Source organism: Calidris pugnax, unplaced genomic scaffold (genome assembly GCF_001431845.1).
Source record: "Calidris pugnax isolate Ruff unplaced genomic scaffold, ASM143184v1 scaffold70, whole genome shotgun sequence".
In the NCBI taxonomy this organism is placed as follows: domain Eukaryota; kingdom Metazoa; phylum Chordata; class Aves; order Charadriiformes; family Scolopacidae; genus Calidris; species Calidris pugnax.
This window is the reverse complement of record NW_015090862.1, coordinates 9,313,394-9,337,149: the sequence shown is the minus strand read 5'-3', so window position 1 is coordinate 9,337,149 and position 23,756 is coordinate 9,313,394. Positions and strand designations below refer to the sequence as shown.

At 36.0% G+C, this 23,756-nt stretch overlaps 1 protein-coding gene across 2 annotated transcripts; it reads left to right on the top strand.

Annotated features, from left to right (window-relative positions):
• The first annotated feature begins 135 nt into the window (after window positions 1-135).
• COPS2 (COP9 signalosome subunit 2) lies at window positions 136-23,526 on the top strand. 2 transcript variants are annotated; one of them, XM_014944520.1, is made up of 13 exons: window positions 136-324; window positions 10,648-10,761; window positions 11,862-11,939; window positions 12,543-12,668; window positions 14,048-14,158; window positions 14,265-14,342; window positions 15,220-15,394; window positions 16,421-16,599; window positions 16,726-16,778; window positions 19,009-19,106; window positions 20,895-20,977; window positions 21,934-21,992; window positions 22,770-23,526. In XM_014944520.1, the coding sequence occupies exons 1-13, from the start codon at window positions 271-273 to the stop codon at window positions 22,912-22,914; spliced, it is 1,353 nt and encodes a 450-aa protein (XP_014800006.1). In that variant the 5' UTR covers window positions 136-270; the 3' UTR covers window positions 22,915-23,526. The 2 variants fall into 2 exon arrangements, with proteins under 2 accessions (XP_014800006.1, XP_014800007.1); XM_014944521.1 differs by having other exon boundaries at window positions 142-324; window positions 14,069-14,158.
• The last annotated feature ends 230 nt before the right edge of the window (window positions 23,527-23,756 follow it).

Sequence of the window (23,756 nt, the reverse complement as noted above, 5' to 3'; positions counted from 1 at the left end):
GGGCGAAGGCGGTGGCGCAGCGGGAGGCGGGCCGCCGTTGCTAGGGGCCGGTTGCTAGCAGGAAAAGAGGAAACCGGCGGTGGTGCAGCGCCGATTGGGCTCCGTGCGCCCCGGGCCGGGGGCGGGAGGGGAGCGGGCGACAGCGGGTTCCGGGCGGAGCGGAGCCACATTGGGCAGCGCCGCGCGGGGTTGTGGGAGAAGGGGCCGTTCCCCGCTGCCTCCTCCCCGCGCCGGCCCCCTTCCCCTCCCCCCGCCCGTCCTCCGGCCAAGATGTCTGACATGGAGGATGATTTCATGTGCGATGATGAAGAGGACTACGACCTGGTAAGGCGCGGGTGGGGGGGGTCGGTGGGGCGGTCAAGGGGCCTGGCAGGAGCGGTGCCGCCTCGGCCGGTGCCGGCGCGGGGAGTCCGCCCGCCCGCCGCCGCAGCAGCCCCGCCGGGTGCTGCCCCGTGAGGGAGCACTGACAGGATGAGTTTCCCTCCCGGGGAGGAGGGGTGGTGGCAGCGGCCGCGGGGGGCGGGTGCTGCTGTGGGAGCAGGCCCCGCCACCTCTCCACGGAAAAAAAAAAACAACAAAAAACACAACAAAAAAAGCAGGCCAACTTCGGCCCCGGGAAGTTAAGCTAGGCCCAGCCAGCCTGGGCCCCCGTTTGTCTTCCGCAGGGGTCAGGGTGAGGGGAGGGCCCCGGTGTCCTGCCTCCCTTCCTCCCTCCTTCCCCCGGCCGCTGCCTGAAGCTCGGCGAGGGGAGGCCATAAAGTTGTCTGTCCTCCTGCCCGTCCCCGGCTGAGAGAGGTCCGTGGGGGTGGGTGTCATTCCTGGGCCTGCGAGAGCGTCAAACTGAGGGAAAAGTGGGGGGAAGAGAAAGGGGAGTGAGGAGAAATGGCCACACAGCCGGTTGCTGGTGGAACACACCAAGGGTGCACTCATTTTTAACTTTTTACCTTTCTACTCTTAGTGAGCTTCTTGCCCCTCTTGATATTTTTTGGTTTTTTGGAGGGGGGGGAGTTGTTGTTTTTTTTTTAATTGCAGAGTTTGGGATTTTTCACATTGTATCCAGCAATGTTTTGACATCAGGTCTTGTTCTTAGCTTCTACAGTTAAAAAACTGGAGCTTGCAGTTAGCAACAGACCAGTTTATTGGGAGAAAATTGGTAATATAATGGGACTGTGTTGATGTAACTAATTTCCTTTAGATTATTAAATAAAAGTTTTTTACAATGAGTTAAACCATCTTGGGGGAGATTAATAAACTGAATACCTGTCATATTTGAAACAAGATAGGTTTTCTGTGCTATCTGAATAGTTCTATTGCCATTATCTTGTATTTGAGCTTGAGGTTTGTTTTTTGTTTGTTTTTTTGCTTTTCTGAATTCTGTATAGGTTTTTAAACCAGAGACGTTTTTAAAAAAAAACTGCGTATGGTTGAGGCTTGAGAGTTGATATGTCATTCATTTCAGCTAAACCTGTATTTACAATACTGCAGTTTCACTGGAAAACCCCAGACGCTTGCGTCTGGAAAACTTGCTTTCTAACAAATTATTTGATAATCATTGCTACTTACGAATTCACTTAAAAGACTTGTCTGATTTTATTTGAAATAGTTTCTGGGCAGTTTCTGTTGTGAGCTGCTCAGAATTGTTGGGTGACATTGGATATAGATTAAAAGCATCTGGTTTTCGTTCTGGGTTATTTAAATTCATGTAAGAGTGCTTGTTTGACATGCATTGTCATCTTAACCTCATGAGTATTAGTATTTCAAGAACTGCTAGTCTTCCACTTTAGTTCTTGAATGAGTTTGCAAACTTTTAGAAACACGCTTTCTGAAGGAAATACACTGAGACTATTAAAATACTTTGTTGCTCCAGTTTGTTCCAAATTTGGATTTCCATTCATTTTCATTAACATTTACATTCATGTCCTGATTTAAAATACTGTTTATTTTTCCATGTGATACAATCAAAGGAATACTAAACATAGCAGAATTCACGTTGAATATCTGTAACGTGAGAACCAGACATGTAGAGAAATCATTGGAACTACATTTTTCAATCTTTAAATGCAGCCGTCTACCTCTAAATATGAATAAGAGTGCAGCTCAAAGCTCATAATGTACTATGTCAGTTTTCACCAAGAATAATTGCTGGTCTAACGCTTGTTTTTTCTGTGTTTCTTTTTCCTGAAGTATTTTCTTTCTCATTGGAAAAACCTTCCTGAAACTTCCTGCTTGAATAAAATTTCAGCCCCTGCATATAGTTACTTTTCCTGGAACATTTTCATCATCATTAATTACTACTAGCCCAGACCTTTCAAAAATTTAAAAATACTGCTCATAATAATTGGGAGCATGTTAATTTTTTCTTTTCAGTAGGTAACTCCCGTGTAAAGTATCAGATAATACTTAAGCCACATCTTTAAATGAAACAGCTTTTTAAATATAATGTGTGTTTATAACTGATGGGAATAAAGAACCCAGAATTTAAGAATAAAAGTATTCCAGCTAGACTAGTTTCAGCATTCTTGGACTAACAAACCATGACTGGATGTTGTTTTCGAATGTGCTTGAGACTGTAATTGCAGTGTTCCACAAAATTGTTTTGGAAAATAGTTAAGGGCCCTGAAGACAAGTCCCGATTTCTTCCTTTCGTGTTGATATAAGTCTAGTTAAATTAAGAGAAGACTGCGAGGGGATTCGTAAGGGGAGACTGTAAGGGGATTCATTCTCAAGTTTGGTATGAAGGCTGCTGCAGAAGAGTTTGAAATGAAGAAAAAAAAAAAAGGGTAAAAGAGCACATTTGAGTGTTGGTAAATATTTTTTTTAAGGAATAGGAGGAGAGGCAGAAATTACAGTAACAGTTAATGAAAGGAGAAATAGCTATTTTGTCAAAATATACTGTGTGGTGAAACTAGATTCAGGCCTCTGAGGGTAGCTACTAGCATAAAAATAGTAGTTAAAAGAAGACTCCCAAAAAAAGTTTTCATTTTGTCAGCTTTTATTAGAAGTGATTATGGCTGTTCCACTTTAAATGTGCACTTGACCTGCTGATTATGTAGAACCAGTTATATTTCCTTAAGTATGCAAATGTTTTGCACTTGAACTGAAATGTGAAGAGATACTCTCTTTTCTAGCTTCATATACTTGGAGTAATTACTGCACTGTTAAACAACTGAAGACTACTCACTTTACAGATCACATTTGACTGTTTCTGCTTATTTTCTCATCGAGTTAAAAGTCAAGGTTTTGCATGTAAATGGCCTCAGCTGCTCCTATAGAAGTGAACTTTATCTGTCGGAGGTCTTGACATTAGGAAAAAAATTCATTTATATTTGTGGGTGGATAGACCTAGATTCACAATTTGCTAGTCATGTACAGTGGCAGCCTTGATTATAACATGGATTATTCCACGTTATGCTTCAATGAATAGAATAATGTTTACTGGTCATTATGAAAACCACTCAATTTTAATTTCTAGTTCGGTGCTGTTAGGTGCTTATATGATTTCAATCCAGGTTCTTTTTACTAGTTTCAGCTTTAGATTGGATAAGGAGGAAGAGGGAAAGACCACTGTAAATTCCATTTCTGTTTTCAGTCTCAGACAAAAAGCTGTGTTTATAATTGACTTTGAGACTAAATTTAGCCTTTCTGCAGAAATTGATTCTTCCAGGCACAGTGACAATACATTGACAGTTGTTGTATTATGTCTACTTTTTTGTTTTGTTTTAAATAAATAAGTTGTCTGCAGTGTTCTTAATGAGACATCTTACTATGTTCTGAAATTCAACTTTCAAATTAATCTGGGGGAAGGACAGACAAATCTGTTTGCTGAGCAACTTGTCTTTTTATGTTGTGGAGTTGGATGGATTCAGTGAGTTCAGTAGGAGAGCTGTTTACAATGCCAATGAAGAGCCAGCAGTTTGCACCCCTACCAGATGGCTACAGGTTCCTGAGGATTGGCATGGCTCAAATATGGGGAGCGTACCGTCAGATTACTGAGGGTTTCCTTTTTCAGGCTGTGTTGATATTAGGAAATAGGCAGTCTTACTTTTTATTTCAAGCTATCAGAAAGGCAGCTTAGTCTATGTGAATTGGTTCGCTCTGTCTTTCCAACAGGAAGAAATATACTCCATTTCAGAAGGAATTTCTATATGTAAGCAAACTTGATAAGCAATCTCATCAGTAGACGGGAATTTTCCTACTTTATATTGATGCATTTTTAATAGATACAGTTGAAATTACATGCAGATACTGTCATTGCCTCCCAACTTGTTATGTTTCAGTATTCATTTTAACAAATACATATATATGTTGCAAATAAGAAAGTGATAATGCTGCAAAACCAAGCATTTAGAACTAGGGAAATACCAAATTAAAGAGATCCACTTTACCCTCTTCTGTTTTGTTACTTTTAATTACATTAGTATGTGATTTTTTTAAAAAAATAATAATCGGTGGGTTGCACAGAGGACATGGGATATACTGTTCTCTAAATTAATTAATATTTTATATGGATTCTGTATGTGTCCTGGTATTATATTATTTATGCATTCTCTTCAGACTCACCTTTAAACACGGAATTAATATATTTGAGGCTTATTTCAGTCATTACCATAATGTCTCAGAAGGAAATACTGAGGCAAAAAAACCATGAGAATAATTAGGCAGTAAATTCTTTCTGTCTGGACATTGACAGGTATCAATAAGTTGGGAGTTTGTGGGGGGTTTTTTTTGAGAGTTATTTAGCACTGTTCAGAACAGAGCTCCCCAGAATCTGATATGCATTAGGTGTTAAACAGAAGTAAGTTACATCTAAGTTAATACTAAAAGCTGGACTTCTAGAAAAGGATGCCTCTAACTATAAGAGAGCTGTGTTATAGGGAGAAAGAAAAGGCATTTATTTTTGATACTCTTTACATGTCGTAATACCAGTTTTTTTTCTTTCTGCAGTCTCCTGTCTCATTTCTGTGCATCTTCCAACTTCAGCTTAAAATAAGTAAAGGCAGAGCAGTGTCTTTCCATGGAACTGTACTGACCCTGTTGCAAATCGCTGGCTTCACTGACTTCTTATTGCTGGTGTGGGCCCCGGTGTGAGCCAGCAGGCAGTAGATGACTTGCAGAGTTAGCAAGTAGGAGCAGAAGAGCAGGGAGACCTGGAATGTGGAAAAGAAAACCAGGGCTCCCAATGCACGCTTGAGTGGTTGCAGACTTCTTACACAAATCACACTCTTGTTTTCAGTCTCATGGTTCGTCTCTGTTCTTTTCCTCCTTGCTCTTTTGCATTCCAGTCTGATTGCTTTCTTTATATTCATGTGCCTGGATACCAGTGGCAAATGCACACAGAAACTGTTACTTGCTTTTTGTCTTGGTGCCTGGGGGCCAGCAGTCTTGAAAGGTGAGGTGGGTGTCAGTCAGTCTCTTCTCCCAAGTGGCAAGCAATAAGACAAAAGGAAACACGCCAGGGAAGGTTTAGATAGGATATAAGGGAAAATTTCTTCACTGAAAGGGTTGTCCAGCTTGGAACAGGCTGCTCTGGGAAGTGATTGAGTCATCATCCCTTGAAGTATTTAAAAGACTTTAATTTACACTTCAAAAGTGTAGATGTGGCTCTTGGGGATGTGGTTTAATTGTGGACTAGGCAGTGCTAGGTTAATGGTTGGACTTGATGACCTTAAAGGTGTTTTCCAACCTAAACAATTCTGTGATTGGAAGAGCAAATGCAAAGAAAGTTGTACTTGGCGCTGGGATGGTGTTCGGTTGGTCACTTTTGCAGCCGGTGCATAAAAGCAAAGCGAAAATAGTGCATGTTCATTGTAGATGAAATGTTCAAGAAATCCAGTTGGGAAGCTAATATATTAATATATTGAAGAGTTATTTTCATTTTTTGTTTGTTTTTAGTTGGCCTTATTTTCGCAACTGAACAAAAAAACAAGCTGTGCTGGCCCTCCCCTCCCCGTCCCCCCCCAACCCACATCACTAGTGCTCTTGCAAAATCTCAGGTCTTCACTCCAAATCCTAGAGTTAGCAGATCTCCTAAATGCCATGGTTATGAAACAAAGTTAGCTAAAGTAAAATCATATTTGTACCAGACTTATTCTCAGAAACAATTGCACTTCATTAAAAAAAAAGAATGGTTTGAGTCAGCCCAATGGTTGAAACTTGGTAAAATTACCAGCAATTGAAAATTCACAGTAATAAGTATTAACAATATCCTTGGAGGATAAATTTCTACAGAAATAGAACTCTTTGTATTGTGTCTTTTGTCTGGAAAGTTATCCTCTGTATAGCTACTTTCCCTTTTTTTTTGAAAAAGGTTTGCAAAGTAGGAGTTTGGTTCCTGTACAGCTAGTGAATGACATACAGAGAAGCAAAATCTTAGATCATCGCTCCTCTTCTGACGTAGAGATTAGGGAAGTGCTTTAGGCAAGAGAGGATACAGGAAAATCGGTAACTGAACAAGGGCACTTCTCACAAAATATTTGGTCTTTGGTTTTGTACATGTTTAACTTCACCAGGTTACTGTGCCAGTCTAATCTGCTAGGATACCACAGACCTACCATTAAATGTCGCTCGCTGATATAGTGTTACGGTCTCCAAGTTCATGTACCTTATTCTGTCTGTGAGGAGAGGTGCTGTGCCTCAAGAGCTCTCAAGACCACATTGACCAAGACTCCTCCTACAGTTTTCTGAAACTGCAGCTGATTTTCTTCCCCTCCCTGCTCACCTGCTCCTCTGCCGGAGCTCACCAGCCTCAGGACTGCCTCTGTGTAAGCGTTGGTGGGCCTGTTCTCTCAGTCCAAGCAGAATCAGCCATCATCAAGGACTTGTACAGCATAAAATGTTGACTCGCTTCAGTGAAGGGGATGGTAGGACCAGAAATGAACAGGGAGGGTCGGGAGTGCTGGATGTTTGCAGCCTGCCTTTGCTGCTGGAGAAGCTGCAAATGGATCTGTGCCCTAGAAAGGATGATTAAAGCTGACTGGGGTGAATTGTCTTCTGCATGTGTTCATTTTAGAAGCTGAGACTTAACGTTTTAAAGCTGTTTACTAGATGAAATGAATTTTGTGAAAACTTGATAAGTAATGTAATAAAGACTTGTAAATTAAATCGGTTCCTTGGTACTAATTTAACTTTTATTAAAGTTACTTGAAAGAACTATGTTCCAGGCCGAGTAAGCTACATCAGAGGTTTTCTCTTCATAACAGTTGAGCTAGTGTGGTAATTTTTCTTTCCCCAAAAAAATGATGTGATGGGATTGTATTATTTATAACTGACTACATTTAGAACATGCAGATTTTCAAGGGAGCAATGCTTAATGTCTTAACTTTTTAAATTACTTTTTTTAAAGCTGTATCAGGGCTTTCTAATTTCATGAGTAATAATAAACCCACTCCCCCACTTAATTGTTTTGATTCTCTCAGGAAGGGAGAAATAAGTGGGTTTTAAAGATCAGTTCCGCATACCCAGACTTCTGTTGTTTTTATTTGTACTGATGGTATTGATGTTTTTCTAAAAAAAATCACCAACATCTTAAAAAAAATCTTATGCCTGTACTTAGCGTCAGCTGGAGCTAAAGTGTAGCACACAGGTGCTTTTATATCTTGAGGTTATAATTAAGGCTGTTCTTCACTATGCAGAATGTTAGGTCTAGATGGCATAGTAGAGATTTTTAGAGTTATGTAGAAATCCTTTTTGTAAACGGGATATTCTGACTAAGTTTTGTGCACTTTTATTTTGGTGCTGCATTGTTTGATGCAACAAACTTTCTATCTAAAAGGGTTGGGTTGGGGAATTTGTTCAGGCATGCAGGAGATGTGTTAAAAATGAGGGTGAAGAAAGGTTAGGCATTTGGTGTCTGAATTTATTGTTAAAAGAACTCTTCTGTTTTCAGTTCCGGAAAGGAAATGCATCTTTTTCTTAGTTCGAACTTTGAGGAGACAGCTTCACACTTTTCCTTTCTTCCTTCTTAGCTTTTGGCAAAAGCTGAATGTTCCTGCATTCATTCCATACTGCACGAAGCCATCTCTGCATCAAAAGAAGATAGAGTGCTGGTCCTTTTGAATTGATCAGCACTGGCATAATTAGCATTGATGCTTAAATTAAGATGCAGTATCTACATGGCTGATCTTTTTTTTTTTTTTTTTTTTAATTGCCTACAGATTCATGGCATCATCCCATACTTGGTTCATGGTTTTAAAGCTTTCTTCACAGCCATTAAGTCTAAATATGTCTTTTAAAGTAAACACCTTACATTATGTTATCTGGAAGTGAGAAAGCCCTGTCTCAGAGCTTTGTCCATACCAGCATCCTAAATTTGATGTGAGGTGAATAGGCATCAAGTGAAGGAAAAATCATAGAATCACAGAATGGTTTGAGTTGGAAGGGACCTGAAAGGCCATCTTGTTCCATGGGGCTGGGACACCTCCCACTAGACCAGGTTGCTCAAAGCCCCATCCATCCTGGCCTTGAACACCTCCAGGGATGGGGCATCCACAACCTCGCTAGGCAACCTGTGCCAGTGCCTTACCACCCTCAGAGGAAAGAATTTCTTCCTAATATCTAATTTAAAGCTAAAAAATATAGCTGTGAGAACATAAAGCACTACCTTGGATGCATTTCAAAGTGATTCCATTAGGAAAAAATAATTCTAGACTTAACACTTATTCTTTATTATATACTAATATTATTATGAAAATAGCTTTATGGGATATTTAAGTCGCATTCAGAAACATGGTCTGAAAAAAGGCTTCTTGCACGAGTCCACATCCGGAATCCCTGCCAGAGCTAAGATGGAAATTCAGATGTTTCTGGCTTTAGGCTAACAGAGCACATTGTTTCCTAAAATGAATTAATTTAGTTTGTTTTCTTTTTATCTTTACAAATAGATACTTCTGCCAAAAATATTCCTCATTGTTGAAGTTTAGTATAAACAAGACATCAGCTGATTACATGTATCTTAAACGCTATGTTGTTTGAGCTTTGGCAGCCGATACCTTCATGAGGTGCCTGATGGGCTGACGACTGTCGACATCACGTGCGTGTTCTTGTAGCTGCTCTGTTGATGTTGGATCAACAGGCTAAAGAATTTACAAAATCAGGCTAACTGAAATGATAGTCTGCCCAGTGAAATAAGACACTTGCTTCATTCTCCCTTCTTTGCAATTTTGCAGTATAAAGTTGTATAGTTTTCTGGGAATTCAGAAAACAGGTTTGTGGTATTTGCTAGGCTTTTAAGTCCATTGATTCACACTAAATACTAACAGTTGGTGTGAATATAAATAAATACATATGTGAGCAACTTGCCTACATATAGCAAACAGAAACATTAGCAGGTTGAAGGACAAATGTCTCAAGGACTGTGTTTAATAAAATTTGGGCCAACTGTGAGCTTCCATAATTAATTTTTCCATTTGAACTTCAGAAAGCTTTGAGAGATTTGCTTTTGCTGTAGGGAGGAGAGAGCTAATTTAAACTGCTCTTTTGCCCCATCTCTTTTTCATTCCTTCTCATGGTTTTGAAGGAATCCATTAATATTAGCAATATATGAATGAGCAAAGGTGCCTGAAGAAGATGTACAGTAAAAGAAGAAAAGGCAACTTAAAGAAGGGCACCTGAGTATGCATTATTTATATTGTTACAAGGGAAGGTTACTCTGATGACAGTAACTTTGAAATTTAAACAGATTCTCTCTCCTAATAGCTAAGGACTGTTGAGGGAAGTTGGCTTGGAAATGCAGAAGTGTGAAATATTTTTGGCTCATGTAAACCTCAAATGAAATTATTCTTTGAGTTTTGGTAGTGTTTTGTAATTCAGACATGCAACATTATCCTTCAGCAAAAGGAGATTAAATACTTAGGTTTTTTCATCAGAAGAAGCCTCAGAGTACTTTTTTTTTTTTAATGAAGTAATAATTAGTAAATTCTTGAATTTGTTTTGTGCTAGTGTACATGATAGGTAATTATTTGATTAAATTATTGTGCCTAAGCCCTACCCCACCCTCTTTGGCAGTATTTTTAGCACTTTCTCAGTCATCTCCTGCTTCTCAGCACAGAAGCAGCTGGTGTTACCGTCATTATTCTTTTAATTTCCTTAGACAAGTACGAATCGTTACGGCATAAAAAGGCAGATTAGGGAGAGATTCATGGAAGCATTTTATATCCTCCATTGCTGAATCATTACTTGTGTGGCAACTCAGCCAGAATCTTTTCTATGGATAGCAAAGGTCATATATAATAGAGTGCCTTTTAGAAGTCTAGTGGCCAGCATGTTCTCTCCCCCATACAGAAATGACATATGTTATTAGGCATCTGTCCTTAAACACCAAAATTGGTAGAATGTTAATAATACAGTCTGTACTTGTCATAAAGGCAAAATTAATAGAGCTATGAGCTCATTAGTCCAGAAAGAAATCTGTTGACAGGCAAGTGTTGGTGGATGGTGAGGCTGGCTAGTAATGGGAGAGAGATGAAATCATGAGTCCATACCTGTTACATGCTCTAAAACTGAAGGCTGTTCTGTCAGTACGCAAGTATTCATGTCAGTTTGAGCAATATGTCTTACTATATTTTATCTATTTCCAGCAGAATATTAGATGTTTTGAACCTTTTTTTTTCTTTTCTGATTTTTGTTTTTCCTTTTCTCCATAAAATGTAGGAATATTCTGAGGACAGCAATTCTGAACCAAATGTGGATTTGGAAAATCAATACTACAATTCTAAAGCTTTGAAGGAAGATGATCCCAAAGCAGCATTGAGCAGTTTTCAGAAGGTTTTCTGTCTTCACATTTTATCTCTTATTTTTATATAAATTCACATTTTAAAATATCCGCTTATCATTTGAATTAATTTCGGGAATTTTAAGAGTAATGTTTATATTTTAACTTACTAGTGTGCTAAGTTTATCATTGGGAATTTAGACTCCTGGCTGACTGCCTTTCAGGACCGTTCTTAGGGTGCATAATAGGACATGGAATAGGCCTATTTTATCGCAGAACTGAGTTTTTAATCTTCACAGTTTACTAAGTTAATTAAAGAGTCCTAAGTGTGTTTTCATGTGTCAACTGTAGAAGCCAGATCCATTAGTTTTTTTAAAATGAAATGGTGTTTTCCCCAGTGTCTTATGTAATGTATTATATTTGGTTTGCTATCCAGTCCCAAAGCTTTAAATGTGTAAATACTAAGTGACACAGAGTTTCTTTGTTCATGTCACTTTTAAATTTTTAATGTTTGTACACTGCCACTAGAAAGCAATATGTTAGATGTAACTTTTAAAAGAAAAAATAGATGTTTGCATCTCTTGGCTTATTTATAGTGTATAACAGTATTATATGCATGACTTCAAAAAAACTTTCAAAAATTTTTACTTACAAAACATTCCCTTAACCATATCACATTGAAGCCTAGAAGCCTTTCTGATATGAGAAGATACTATAATAATTCAGTAGTGTAAATTTTTTACTAATTTAATCAAGAGATGTTGAGTCTGTTTTGCAGGGGGTGTTAGAACTTTTTTGTGTATATGTATTTATGGAGTGGTATTAAAGTTTAGTGTTTGGTGTTAGACAACAACAAAAATCTGTAAATAAAAATTCACCCTTCCTACATCAGCAAAGTTCTGAAAACTAGTAAGATACATACCCCTCGCTGACTTTCTCAATAATATCAGGAAACAGTAAAATTGAAGAACAGGGCAGAATGAAACATTACTTTATAAGGAACAAAGTGGGTAGAAAAGGCATGTAACTTTATAAGGAACAAAGTGGGTAGAAAAGGTAGAAAGTGGGCTATGTACATTTTAGACAGGATGCAAATCCATTTAAGTTTGAATAAAGCTTTTATAAATATTGTTTAAAAATTCTTTTATTTCAGGTTTTGGAGCTCGAAGGTGAAAAAGGAGAGTGGGGATTCAAAGCTCTGAAACAGATGATTAAAATAAACTTTAAATTGGTAGGAATTACAGCTATTACTTGAGAGTAAATGGCATAAAATGTATTTGATCCAGAGTTCTTCAGTTATCATTCTAACTTATGGCTATGACAACTAAATCTGCCAGAACTTGTCTTTTGTGTCCTTTAATGGCTGATACAGACATGGCAGGGAAATTTTATGGTGGTTGCAAGTCAAAGGCAAAATGGATGCAAAATAGCTGCTTTAATCAGCTGATGTTCTCTGAGAGTTTGAGGCTCAGTCCTTGCTATCCTGAGGTATCATACCACTGAAAAGAGTAATGTTTCTATATACATGTAGTTCACCAGAACAAATCAGTGAAAAATTTATATGCTACATATGCAACCATTCTAAATAGTTGTATAGCCAACTCTGTTTTCTTTGTTGAGATAAGTATTTTAAATGTCTATTCCATGCACTTTTGCTGAAGTTATTCCTGATTCTGCTGCTTGTGATTCAAGTGGTGATGTAAACGTTCTTAATAGCAACCACTACTGCATAGTCTTTCCTTACGCTTTCTTTTCTGTATGTGTATTTGAAAGACGTAACTTGCTTTTTAATCATTAAAACACAAGGTATAACATAACTTTGTTTTTCTTTTAGACTAACTTTCCTGAAATGATGAACAGATATAAACAGCTGTTGACCTACATACGGAGTGCAGTTACAAGGAATTACTCTGAAAAATCCATCAATTCTATTCTTGATTATATCTCTACTTCCAAGCAGGTTAGATCATTAGTTCTTTCATCTTCATAGTTTTCCTTTTTGTTTTTTTTAACTGTGGACTTTTTTGTGTATGGTAGTCTGCTGATTTGGGGTTTTTTGATTTTAATAGAGAACATTTGCAGTATTAATTTGCTGTCTTATTGTTAAAATATATTTCCCATATTTAATGGATTCTATCAACACACATAACTTTTCATAAATCTGTCTTTTTTGTCAATATTTACCTGAGATTTCTAGGCTAATAGGTAAGGTAAATATTTATTTTTTTTTAGCATAGTAGCTATGCATTATAAGTGCTTTCTCAAATATAATTTGTAATTAAACAATACTTTCTTTTGTACTTTGTGAGGGGAGGGGAACCTTTGAAAAATGTTGCAGTTAAGTGTTGATGTTAAATACTTGCCCATCTTTGAGTGTACTGTGCAAGCTGGGTAAATCTTTATAGATACACAGCCCAGATCCTTTTTATTTGTGGTGTTGTAGAAGCTTTACAGAGAGTAAAAAGCTCCCCTAATTGGTTACAAAGTAGCACCTGCGTATGGAGGATCACTGGTCTTTAATGATGACTCTTCTGTCATTGTCACAATCCTATGTGTCCTGCCACTCATAGGAAATGAAAGTTTAATAGTTGAATGGTGGTTTACTCTCAAGGTCTGAAGAGTTTACTCTTTTAGGTCTACTCTTACTGTCTTTAGACTATATCTTGTTGGCAGAGATGGGAGTGTTTGGTCTAAATGCAGCTGGGGCCAGACCTGGAGGGTCATTGTAACTCTTAACTTGATGCATAACCCCAGATCTGTTATCCACAAAAGAACAATGACCATAAACACACTAATGCATTCTCTGTAGAACCTTTTTAAAGGTCTCACTCAGCACTTTGATTTCCTTATTGGATGTTGTATTTTGTGGTCTTATGCAAAGAAACAGTTTGATGTGCTCAAGAGCTTTCTTCCACACAGCATTGATACTATAGAAAGTCTTTTCCTTTGACCATTTCTCTCTCTTTATAAATCGTATTTTCTTTTTGATATGTAAATTATTTTTGTTTTTCTTCTTTTAAGTAGGAGCAATGTTGCTTGTTAGTGTTTGTCTTTTGTTATACAACATAAGAATTTTATTACTTGGTTATATAAGATGGGCTTGTATAAGGCAGCTTTCATTTACGCTAGCATGAAAATGTGAATATTTTTTCATTTTATCTATTTCGTATAAGAAAAGCAAGTGTACTTACTTTTGCTACTTTAGAAGCTCTTTACAATTTAAAAGCAGATGGTCGATAAGATGCAGATATCTTTCTTATTTTGAAGTTCAAGCATGCACTTTTAGTTTGTTCAGATTTACTTTATTAACAGGTACAAATTTGCTGTTTACAATTATAGAATTCTGATTTTTTATGTCAGATGGATTTGCTTCAGGAATTCTATGAAACAACACTTGAAGCTCTGAAAGATGCTAAGAATGATAGATTGTGGTTTAAGACAAACACAAAGGTAAAATATATAACTTACTGGTTTTTGCTTTTGTTGTGACAACTTCACCTTTTCATATTGTGAAATCTTAATAGACCTTAGTACTTCAACTTTTTTTTTATTACAGCTTGGCAAATTATATTTAGAACGAGAAGAATATGGAAAGTTACAAAAGATTTTGCGTCAGCTGCATCAGTCATGCCAGGTACCTTTGCATTCTAAATCACTGTGGCTTAATAGACAACATTGATTATTTTTTTTCTTATGTCTGCTGTTGGCCTTTGAGGCACGTTGCTGAGCTTTAGTACAGAGGGAAGATATACTGTGCCTACTTCAATTTGTTATCCATTTGATAATGAGAACAAAAAATGAGGTTTTAAAGAGTGTTTTATTCCTTGCTTAAAGATGATTTATAAAAACAACTGCTGATTAAGTTTCCTTTTAGTAGTTTCAGTGGCCAGTCCGGCCCAAATGATGACAAAGGATGAGAAACACATATGAATAATCTATAATGCATAGACATTTATTTTAAAATTAAGCTAAGATTCCAAGTGAGCTTTATTCAAAACTGAAAGTACAGCTGCTACTTTCCCATTTGGAAAGGGAAAAAACAAATTAGCCACGCCGCCTGCTGTGTTTTTTTTATGTCCCCTTTTCTTCCTCCAGCATGGAAAATGGGTTACAAATATCTGGGAAATGGTTCTGCTATAGGCAGCAAAAGAGTAATTTGTATTATCTGTATATATGTATGTGTGTCCGTCATTGCATTTATGTACTGAGTGGGGTTTAAGGAAAGTGGGAAAGAATATAGGCAAAATTCTGAAAGTTGTTATAAGGAAAACATTTAATTAAACAAAAAAACTGACTTTTTTTAATAAAGGGCTTCAAAACTTGGCCTGTGATAAGTTCTTTGAGTATTATGTTTTGTGTTAATAGTTATATCAAAATTTTAAAGTTTTAGGAATATCCTGACTTTTGACAGGAAATTACTGAGAGTATTTAGTAGTAATTTTTTACTAGTATAAAACTGAAATCACTGTTCTCTTAAAATTTCACAGTATTTATTACTTAATCTATCCTAGACTGATGATGGAGAAGATGATCTAAAAAAGGGTACTCAACTATTGGAAATCTATGCTTTGGAAATTCAAATGTATACAGCACAGAAAAATAACAAAAAACTTAAAGCACTATATGAACAGTCATTGCACATCAAGTCAGCCATTCCTCATCCACTGATCATGGGAGTTATCAGAGGCAAGTTAATCTTGAATTTTTCATTTAACTTCTGTTGCATAGATTAGTTTTATGAAAATCTGATAATTAATGTTTTTTTCCAGTTCCAATTCTAAAGGATCCTGTAGATTCAGAGGCAGACAAACCATATATGAGTCAAGAACTACAAATGCAGTGGCTGCAGTCTCATCATTTACTGTTTGCCTCCTGTAGGACCTGAGCTCTGCTGTTCTGGTGCCCAAGTATCAGCTGCACTGGTCAGAAGGGCAGTTCAGTTGGCTATATATACTGTAGGAGAGAAGCAACAGAAGAACAAGAGGGAGACTTGAGCTGTTTGACACCATAGCAGGCAGCAAAGGATAAATGCAAAGGCATTTGCACAGGATAAAAGCAAAGGCTTGGCAGGACTGCTAGTGGAAGGGACTGGTATTTCTGCAATCCCCTCTTGTAAATTTGTGCTTGATGTCTCACCTCACTAAAATTCATCAGAAGCTGAAGGGCTTTAAGATGTGTTTGAAAATGCTATTTGTTATCCTCAATGATGAATTTTACTGGAAGTAAACCCTAAGTCTTGAAAAAACTTTCTCCAGAATTACTATTGTGCCTGGTGTAAGCACTTGCATGACAATCAGGCACCAGTGGGTACTTCAGAAATAAAAGGAGATACCAAGTATTTCTCAATTTTTCTGTGTGATTTTGCTCAACAGATTGGGAAAATTCCATAAATATAGGAAGTTCATTGCTTTTGAAATGGAGCTAAATTCCATTATAGTTTTTACAGTATTTTAACATAAGGTTAAAAAATTATTGGCTGAGAGGATTAGTGTTCTTTTAGATTTATGGTGTGGGTTGGGTTTTGTTTTTTCTTCTTTGGAATGGGTTTATTCAAATGGCAGTTTTTTCCCTAGCAATTTCAGAGAATGAAAAGACTACTGAAAATATTTCAATAATCTGTTTAGAAATAGCGTGGAACTTCTGAGTACAATTATTGTAGTCAGCAACAAGCACACAGTGTTCCTTTTCTCTTCATCTGTGTTTTCTTTTCAGAATGTGGAGGCAAAATGCACTTAAGAGAAGGAGAGTTTGAAAAGGCACATACTGATTTTTTTGAAGCATTCAAGAATTATGATGAATCAGGGAGCCCCAGAAGAACCACTTGCTTAAAATACTTGGTCTTAGCAAACATGCTTATGAAATCTGGAATAAATCCGTTTGACTCTCAGGAGGTATATTTTTTTCTTTTTCCTTTTTCCACCCCTCTTCTGAATTGATAGATAAATTACCCAAAAGGTGCAAATGGAAAAAAATATTTAAAATCTAAACATGCATATTGTGTTTTCTGTTCTGTGTAGGCTAAACCATACAAAAATGATCCAGAGATTCTAGCAATGACGAATTTAGTAAGGTAAGTTCTTCATTTTTCTGGAGCAGAGAACAAAAAATAAAAAGGTGTAGTGTCCAAAGCAGAAATGGAATGGATTTAGAGGTGACTTTTCTCTGCACAGTTAACGCAGTTAATTCATAAATATTGGGCAAATATTCGTAGACTGTTTGTTTTTCTTAAGAAACTTCCATTTACCATGACATACTGAAGTATATATACTATACCAGGGGCACGGTAATAAGCTGTTATCTTCTACTATGGTGAATTTCTTATGCAGTGGCAAAAACCTCATTTCTTCCCTTAAATAAAGTTGTCTCACCTTGGACTGTGACCAGACTTTAGGGTTTGCCTGATCATATATGAGAAACAGAGAAGATTGACACCAAATACTAAAGCGAATAGAATAATTGGATGCATGGGTATGTCATGATTACTAATGGAGTTTCATAATTTAGGAATACAAAACTGAACTCTAAAGTGATCTCCCCTGTCCTTCATGTGAGAATCAAAAGAATGCTTCGTTATCTCTTAGAGGCAACTGTGATGTGAGAACTTTTAGGGTATTAATATAATCAGGCAAAATAAATTGAACCAAGGCAGTTTTTATATACTATGCTGTGAAGCTGACCTGTTCCATCCTGCCTTTGCTTTACCAAGTAAAAAAAATTAAAAATGTGTAGGAAAACTTGTCCTACCTTTTCATTGTGTAAGAAGTGATGCCTGCTCACATTTTGAAATGCACAGTTGATCTCATGTTGGAACAAAGCCTACTCTGATAGTGCTATGGTGCTGCACCATTGTATGCATACAAATTATTTCTGAAAGTGAGGATGTTCAATCATTATTGACATAATGATGAATAAATTATTTGGGAGTTTATTAAAGGATTATTTCCAATAATTGCACTTTAGGCATATCTTTTCTACTTCACTGTCACAGTTTCATGTGAATTTGAGGCAGAAGGAACTCCAGATGGCCTTACCCAATCTGATTTTATTCATTTTCCTAATTTATATCTTTTATCTTGACATTTGAGTATAACTGCTTCTTTAAAATTAATAATGCAATTAAAGCAGTGTAGATAAGAAATATGCAGAAAATAAAATAAATTCCAAAGATTACAATTATATTTTTAATTCTTCTCCTACTCTACATTGGGAACTTGAATGTTTTACATATGGTAAAGAGAACTTTACATAAGGTTAAAAGTGTCCATTCCACACATATAACTCGATTTATAAACTCCTCAAGTTCCACTTTAAATTCAACTGGTCTTTTTCTTGCCCATTTTACTGATAATAAAGGATGACCTTTTTTTTTTAATGTTTTAAAAACAATTTGAAAATGTACAGAGACTATGAAGGAAAAATAGACAATGTTTTTAAAATGTTTGATGGTTAATATTGAACAGAAATTGAAAGCATGTATTAAACACTATGTTTTTCAGGCTAAATATTGATAGCCTGTAGCTTAATATAACTAAATTACTGTGTAAGTTTGATTGGTTAGTACATAGTCCCTATTACAGCTGCCTGTTCCTGTTATAAAAGATGATATATTTGAATTGTAAAACCATTATATTTCAAGAAAAAAATCTTGTTTCAATGGTTACAGCTCTTACCTTTAACTGATGAAGTAACTAATACTGAACAAAAGGTGTCTAAACCCACCTTCTAGAATGCTTTCTCGAATAACAAGATTGACTAGTTAAACAATATATATACTAAAAATAAGCTATAAATAAAAATCTAAAAGGTAATACTATGCCAGAATTACTTATGGTTAATCCTGGAAGTCAGGATTTCTTCCATCTTCTGATATTTTTAGAATTCAGCTTAAGATGGACATTCTAGAAACAGCAACAGCTCTCTACACTCTTTTTAGCTCTTATTTCTTCCACAAAGTATGGCTTCATGAAGCCAAAATTGAAGTAATGATTCTTTTCAGAATTGGCTATTTTTAGGATCTAGGCTTTCTAAAAGAATAACTTCTTAAAGTACAAAACTTCTGAAAGGAGTGCACTTGTGAAATAAAATTCATACTGAACTTTAGTAAATGCTACTAAAATTCTAATAGGAGAAAGGTCATTGCTTCTGCATCTCATCTTGAAATAGTTTTTCCTTATAAAGGTTCTGAATGTAATTATTTGTCACCAACACTTAATACACTGGGGTTTTTTGGAAGTTGTAGAACAGTCTTACAAGTCTGTTGTTTTAAAAATAATAATTCACTGTCTTGGTTTTTTCTGAAGTGCCTATCAGAATAATGACATCACTGAATTTGAGAAGATTCTGAAAACAAATCACAGCAACATCATGGACGATCCCTTCATAAGGGAACACATTGAAGGTATTTTTGCAGGCTGTCTTAATCCCTTTTTTTCTCGTTCCTCGCTAAGCTTTTTTTCCCCCCCATGGTTTACTTTTCTTGGCAGAACGAGAGTTCTTTTGTAATTACTTGTAGACGATTCCTTTACATCTCCAGGTTCTTTAGAAGTTGGTAAAGGCCAACATATATCCAGGCATGTAGAATGACTGTGAAGGATTGCAGGAATGATGAAGAAAGTTTGAGCAAGAGTGGATATTCCAAGACAATATCTACGGCCTTGTCAGGCATTGAATATTTTTTCCATTGGAAGGATTAAATGAGGGCAACCCTTACTTGTAAAGATTGGTTGTGTCAGTCTCAACAGTTAGATGTTTGCTAGTTTATAAGGTTAATTTTCTGCTTCAGATTAAAGAGAAAATATGCAGACAATGTAATGAAGGTTGCATTAATAAATATGTAATAACAAAATATGTAACAAAATACATTATTCTAATGTATGTGTTGAAAACAATGTTTGGATTTATAGTACCTATACTTAATAAAACAGGGGAACACACTAACACATGCCCATACATTCCATTAACATGACAAAATAAAGCTACCCCCTGCATTTGTCATGTATTTGAGAATTTATAAGTCTTTTCACTTGAATAGTGTCCAGTTTTTCAGATAACTACTGTTTTTATCAAGAGTAGGGTTACTGTGGCATTGCAAGATCATTTAGCTGGGTAGTTACATGAAAGAAAAGAGTTAAAGCCAGAGACCTGGTTTTCTTATGCTTCTTGTTTGTACAAGAGAACATGGCAAACAGCAGGGGAAACTAAATATAACCCCTCTACTGCTGTTCCATGTCGACTACTGGTGAGCTTCAAAGTCTTGCACGGAGACTCTTAAGATTAGAGAGATGGATGCTTAAGGAAGAAAGTAAGACAGAATCAGAAAGCAAGAGAAGGAGGACAGCTGAATCAAAGGACTAAAGAGAATTTGAGCTTCACCCCTTATATGATAATAGTCTGCTACTAATATCCAGGGGCAAAAAGACATTCCTATATTTTTCACTCTGTAGTGACACAGAGTGTGTGTTTGTTATTATAATGTTTACATACCTTGCCTCATTGTTTTAATCTTCTTAGTTTTATTGAGATACATAATCTGGACTTCATTATTCTTTTTCCTTATATAAACAGTCCTTGAGTAACTAGTTAGGTAAAAATAGATCTAGCTCTTTCTCTGTTAATTTAAAATTGTAATTTATGCTTTCATTTTATTCAAATTTTCTTTAGTAATTAAAAAATTTCTGAAACAATGGCTGCACTATCTTATCTAAGAAAAATCAGCCACTTGATGCAGATTATGTTTTATACTTCTTCCTCATTATAATTATATTATTAGGCCCTGATCTTTAACTTAAAATGTGAATTATCCCCATGAAGTTAAATGCATGCAGACTGAAGTATCAGAGACTTAAGAATACCTCTTTTCACTTTTGTTACAAGACAGGCATCCTAGCTATAAATTAGAGGGGCAAACTGTAATAATCTGTGTGATTTATCCAGTTAGTTTGAATAATTTAAATTTTTACCAGGGAATACATTTTGCTCCATGTTTTACCAATTTTCAACTCTACCTGTCCATCTTCAGAGTTACATATTGCTTGGATCCCTGGAAAAGGAGGGTTCCTTTAGTTTGCTATGCCTCCCTTAGCTCACTGAGTTCATGGTATTTATGATATCTTTCTATATGGAGCTGTATTGCATCTTTATTTCAGTACTGTTAGTTTTACAGTATTTATTTTTTCTTCACTTACAGAGCTTTTGCGAAACATCAGAACACAAGTGCTTATAAAATTAATTAAGCCTTACACAAGAATACATATTCCTTTTATTTCTAAGGTATGTGTCAATGGAACCTTGCCTTTGCTTATGTAAATAATTAATTGTGAGTAAAAGCTCTTAAATAAATGTAGAGCTTCCAGAAATAAAACATCTAAAATATAATCTAAACTATAAAGCAGTAGTGATGCACTGCTGGCAGCTTTACAGTGTGAAAATGTAAATTTCAAGTGTCGTCCAAACGTTTTTTATAATGTGTACTGCGATATACTTCTAAAATACTCAATTACCATATTCTCTTTGGTGTAAAAAAGCACTTTTCTGAAGAGAAATAGAAAAAGTGAAATTTATGTAATTCAGAATCTACTTATGAAGATAAAAATCCAAATTTTCATTCCTTTTGTTCAAGAGAGATCTTCAAATGTCTGTGTTGTAAGAGTTAAAGAACTGTGGTAATAGAACAAACTGACTGTAAAACTAGAATCTCTGATTTTATTCTCTGGAAAGAACAAAATCAAAACCCAATGACACTAGATGATTGTTTCTATTTCCTGTGAGTCTGTTCTTTTTCTTGCAAAAATTCACAGCATTCCAAAATACATAACTAAGTATTAGAGATGCCTGTTTTTATGTTTAAATTCTCTTCAGAACTCCATACACTTTTTTATTTTTAGCTAGCCTTAGCATTTGTAAAACTTGTAATTAGCCTTCTAAATGGTTTTGAGTACAGACCCATTCTTTTCTGGGGTTTTTTTGTGAGTTGTTTTTGTTATTGTTTGGGTTTTTTGTTTCAGTCAGTCAGCAAAGGAACTCCTCTTCTGGAGCTTCCAAAAATTTTGCTTTTGCCTCTTCAGCCTTTTTCTGAGAATTTACTGATCTCTTGATCATTGGCTATATATACTTTGGGTGGATTTCTTTTGATGTATAGATTATTATTGAATTGATACTTTTTAACAGTAAGAAACAGAAATGAAACCAAATTCTATGTATGAAAATGAGTTTTCTCTTTCTTCTAGGAGTTAAACATAGATGTAGCTGATGTGGAAAGCTTGCTTGTGCAGTGCATATTGGATAAGTATGTAGTTTATTCTTGATTACTGATCTTTGACTACTTTAAATAATCAAAGTATACAAGAAGCAACAAAGCAATATTTTTGTGTATTGTGACAATACTGATTCATTCTAGAATTGAAAGGTAATGATGCAGACCACTTGGATTTGCGTGGCTTATGAGCAGTATAGTATCTCTGTAAGACCTGAGCTAAGAAAATTGCAGGGAGCGATTAAGTGGCATGTTTTTACTTTAATTTTGGATTATGTAATAAATTACTTGGATTATTATTAAATTGTGAAAATTATTATTATTAGTAATTGCTGCTTATGCCCATGTATATTTGTCAAGTTGACAAATTAATAGTCTGCTCTCCTTGACTAGAAAAACTTAACTATAATTTGTAAAATTTTTTTGGAGGATAATTTGTTATACCTACTAGGAAAATATAATCTATACATGGGTTTATATTTTAATTTCTTTTTACGTAAATCTCCATATTTCATTGATTCCTTGCCTTTCAAGAACTGTTTACATTACATTGCTTCAGACTTCATATGTAAGTCATAGCAAAGGAGATAATATATGCATTGCCCAATGAATTAGTTCATTAGATTTCCAATCATGATGACAACTGAATAAGCAGTACTACCCAGGACAATGTATTAGTATAATTGCTGAATTCTGAAATGGACTTTGTATCTCTCTTGTATAAGACCTCTTATGTTACCTCTGACTTACTGATAGCTCGTATTTCCATGTGCATTACTGATTTACAGTTATTTATTTATTTAATTCTAGCACTATACATGGCCGAATTGATCAAGTCAATCAGCTCCTAGAACTGGATCATCAGAAGAGAGGTGGTGCACGGTATACCGCGTTAGATAAATGGACCAACCAACTAAATTCTCTCAACCAGGCTGTAGTCAGCAAGCTGGCCTAACAGAAAACAAGCTTTTACAGACGTACTTAAGGCAACAGTGCAGTGATGTAAACCTTAAAAAGAACTGGGAATGGCAAAACTACTGTCGGTTGGTGTGCCCTGAAATTATTGGAGTTATGGCAGAAGTGCTTTTTTGATCAGCTGGTTTGTGTTTTGCTGCTGCATTTATCCCAAGAAAAAAAACAGCTTTAATCTCCAGAAGAAAACCAAAATACCATGGGATTTATGCTGTATTGACATCTTGCCCTAAACATACAACATCCTAGTAATTTGTCAAAGGGCAATTAATGACCAGAGAGAAGATTTTTGTCATGATTTTAAATACACTGACACGTTACTGTTGGTTAAATTTAAACATGTTTTAACTGCAGAAATTCTCTCACAAAATAACCTGCAATAACTTGAAATGCATACCCTTTTGAACACTTCCTTTTCTCATGTATAAATTGAAATGTTTGCTGCATTTTGCAAAATGTCAATTCTCCAAAAATGTGTCCGTATATTTCTGTACCTGCAGTGTAGTAAAGGTTTAGAAGAAACCCCATAATTATAGTGGCATACTGTCACTTAGGTTTCAAGCAGCAAAATAAACAGTGCAGTTCAGAAATTGTACAGTTTGTTTCTTGATGTGCTTTCATTATACTTGATTTTTACATTTGTTATTTTTAAAAGAAAATAGGTATTACTTCCTCCTCACCTCACTTATGAAGGACAATATGGAGATTTTAAGTCTAAACCTTGGTATGTGTGCTGTTGATTTTTTTCTTTCTTTTTTTTCCCCCCTTGAAATTGTTAAACGTAAATACTAAAGAGTTTAAAAGCTGACATTTAGCAGTCTTGAT

Bases quoted from the DNA above. Each gene is read 5' to 3' on its own strand.
- COPS2 (XM_014944520.1), top strand. From the start codon at position 271: ATGTCTGACATGGAGGATGATTTCATGTGCGATGATGAAGAGGACTAC. The intron at 325-10,647 runs GTAAGGCGCGGG...CATAAAATGTAG, and splicing joins ATGAAGAGGACTACGACCTG to GAATATTCTGAGGACAGCAA. The intron at 15,395-16,420 runs GCAAGTTAATCT...TTTTCTTTTCAG, and splicing joins GATCATGGGAGTTATCAGAG to AATGTGGAGGCAAAATGCAC.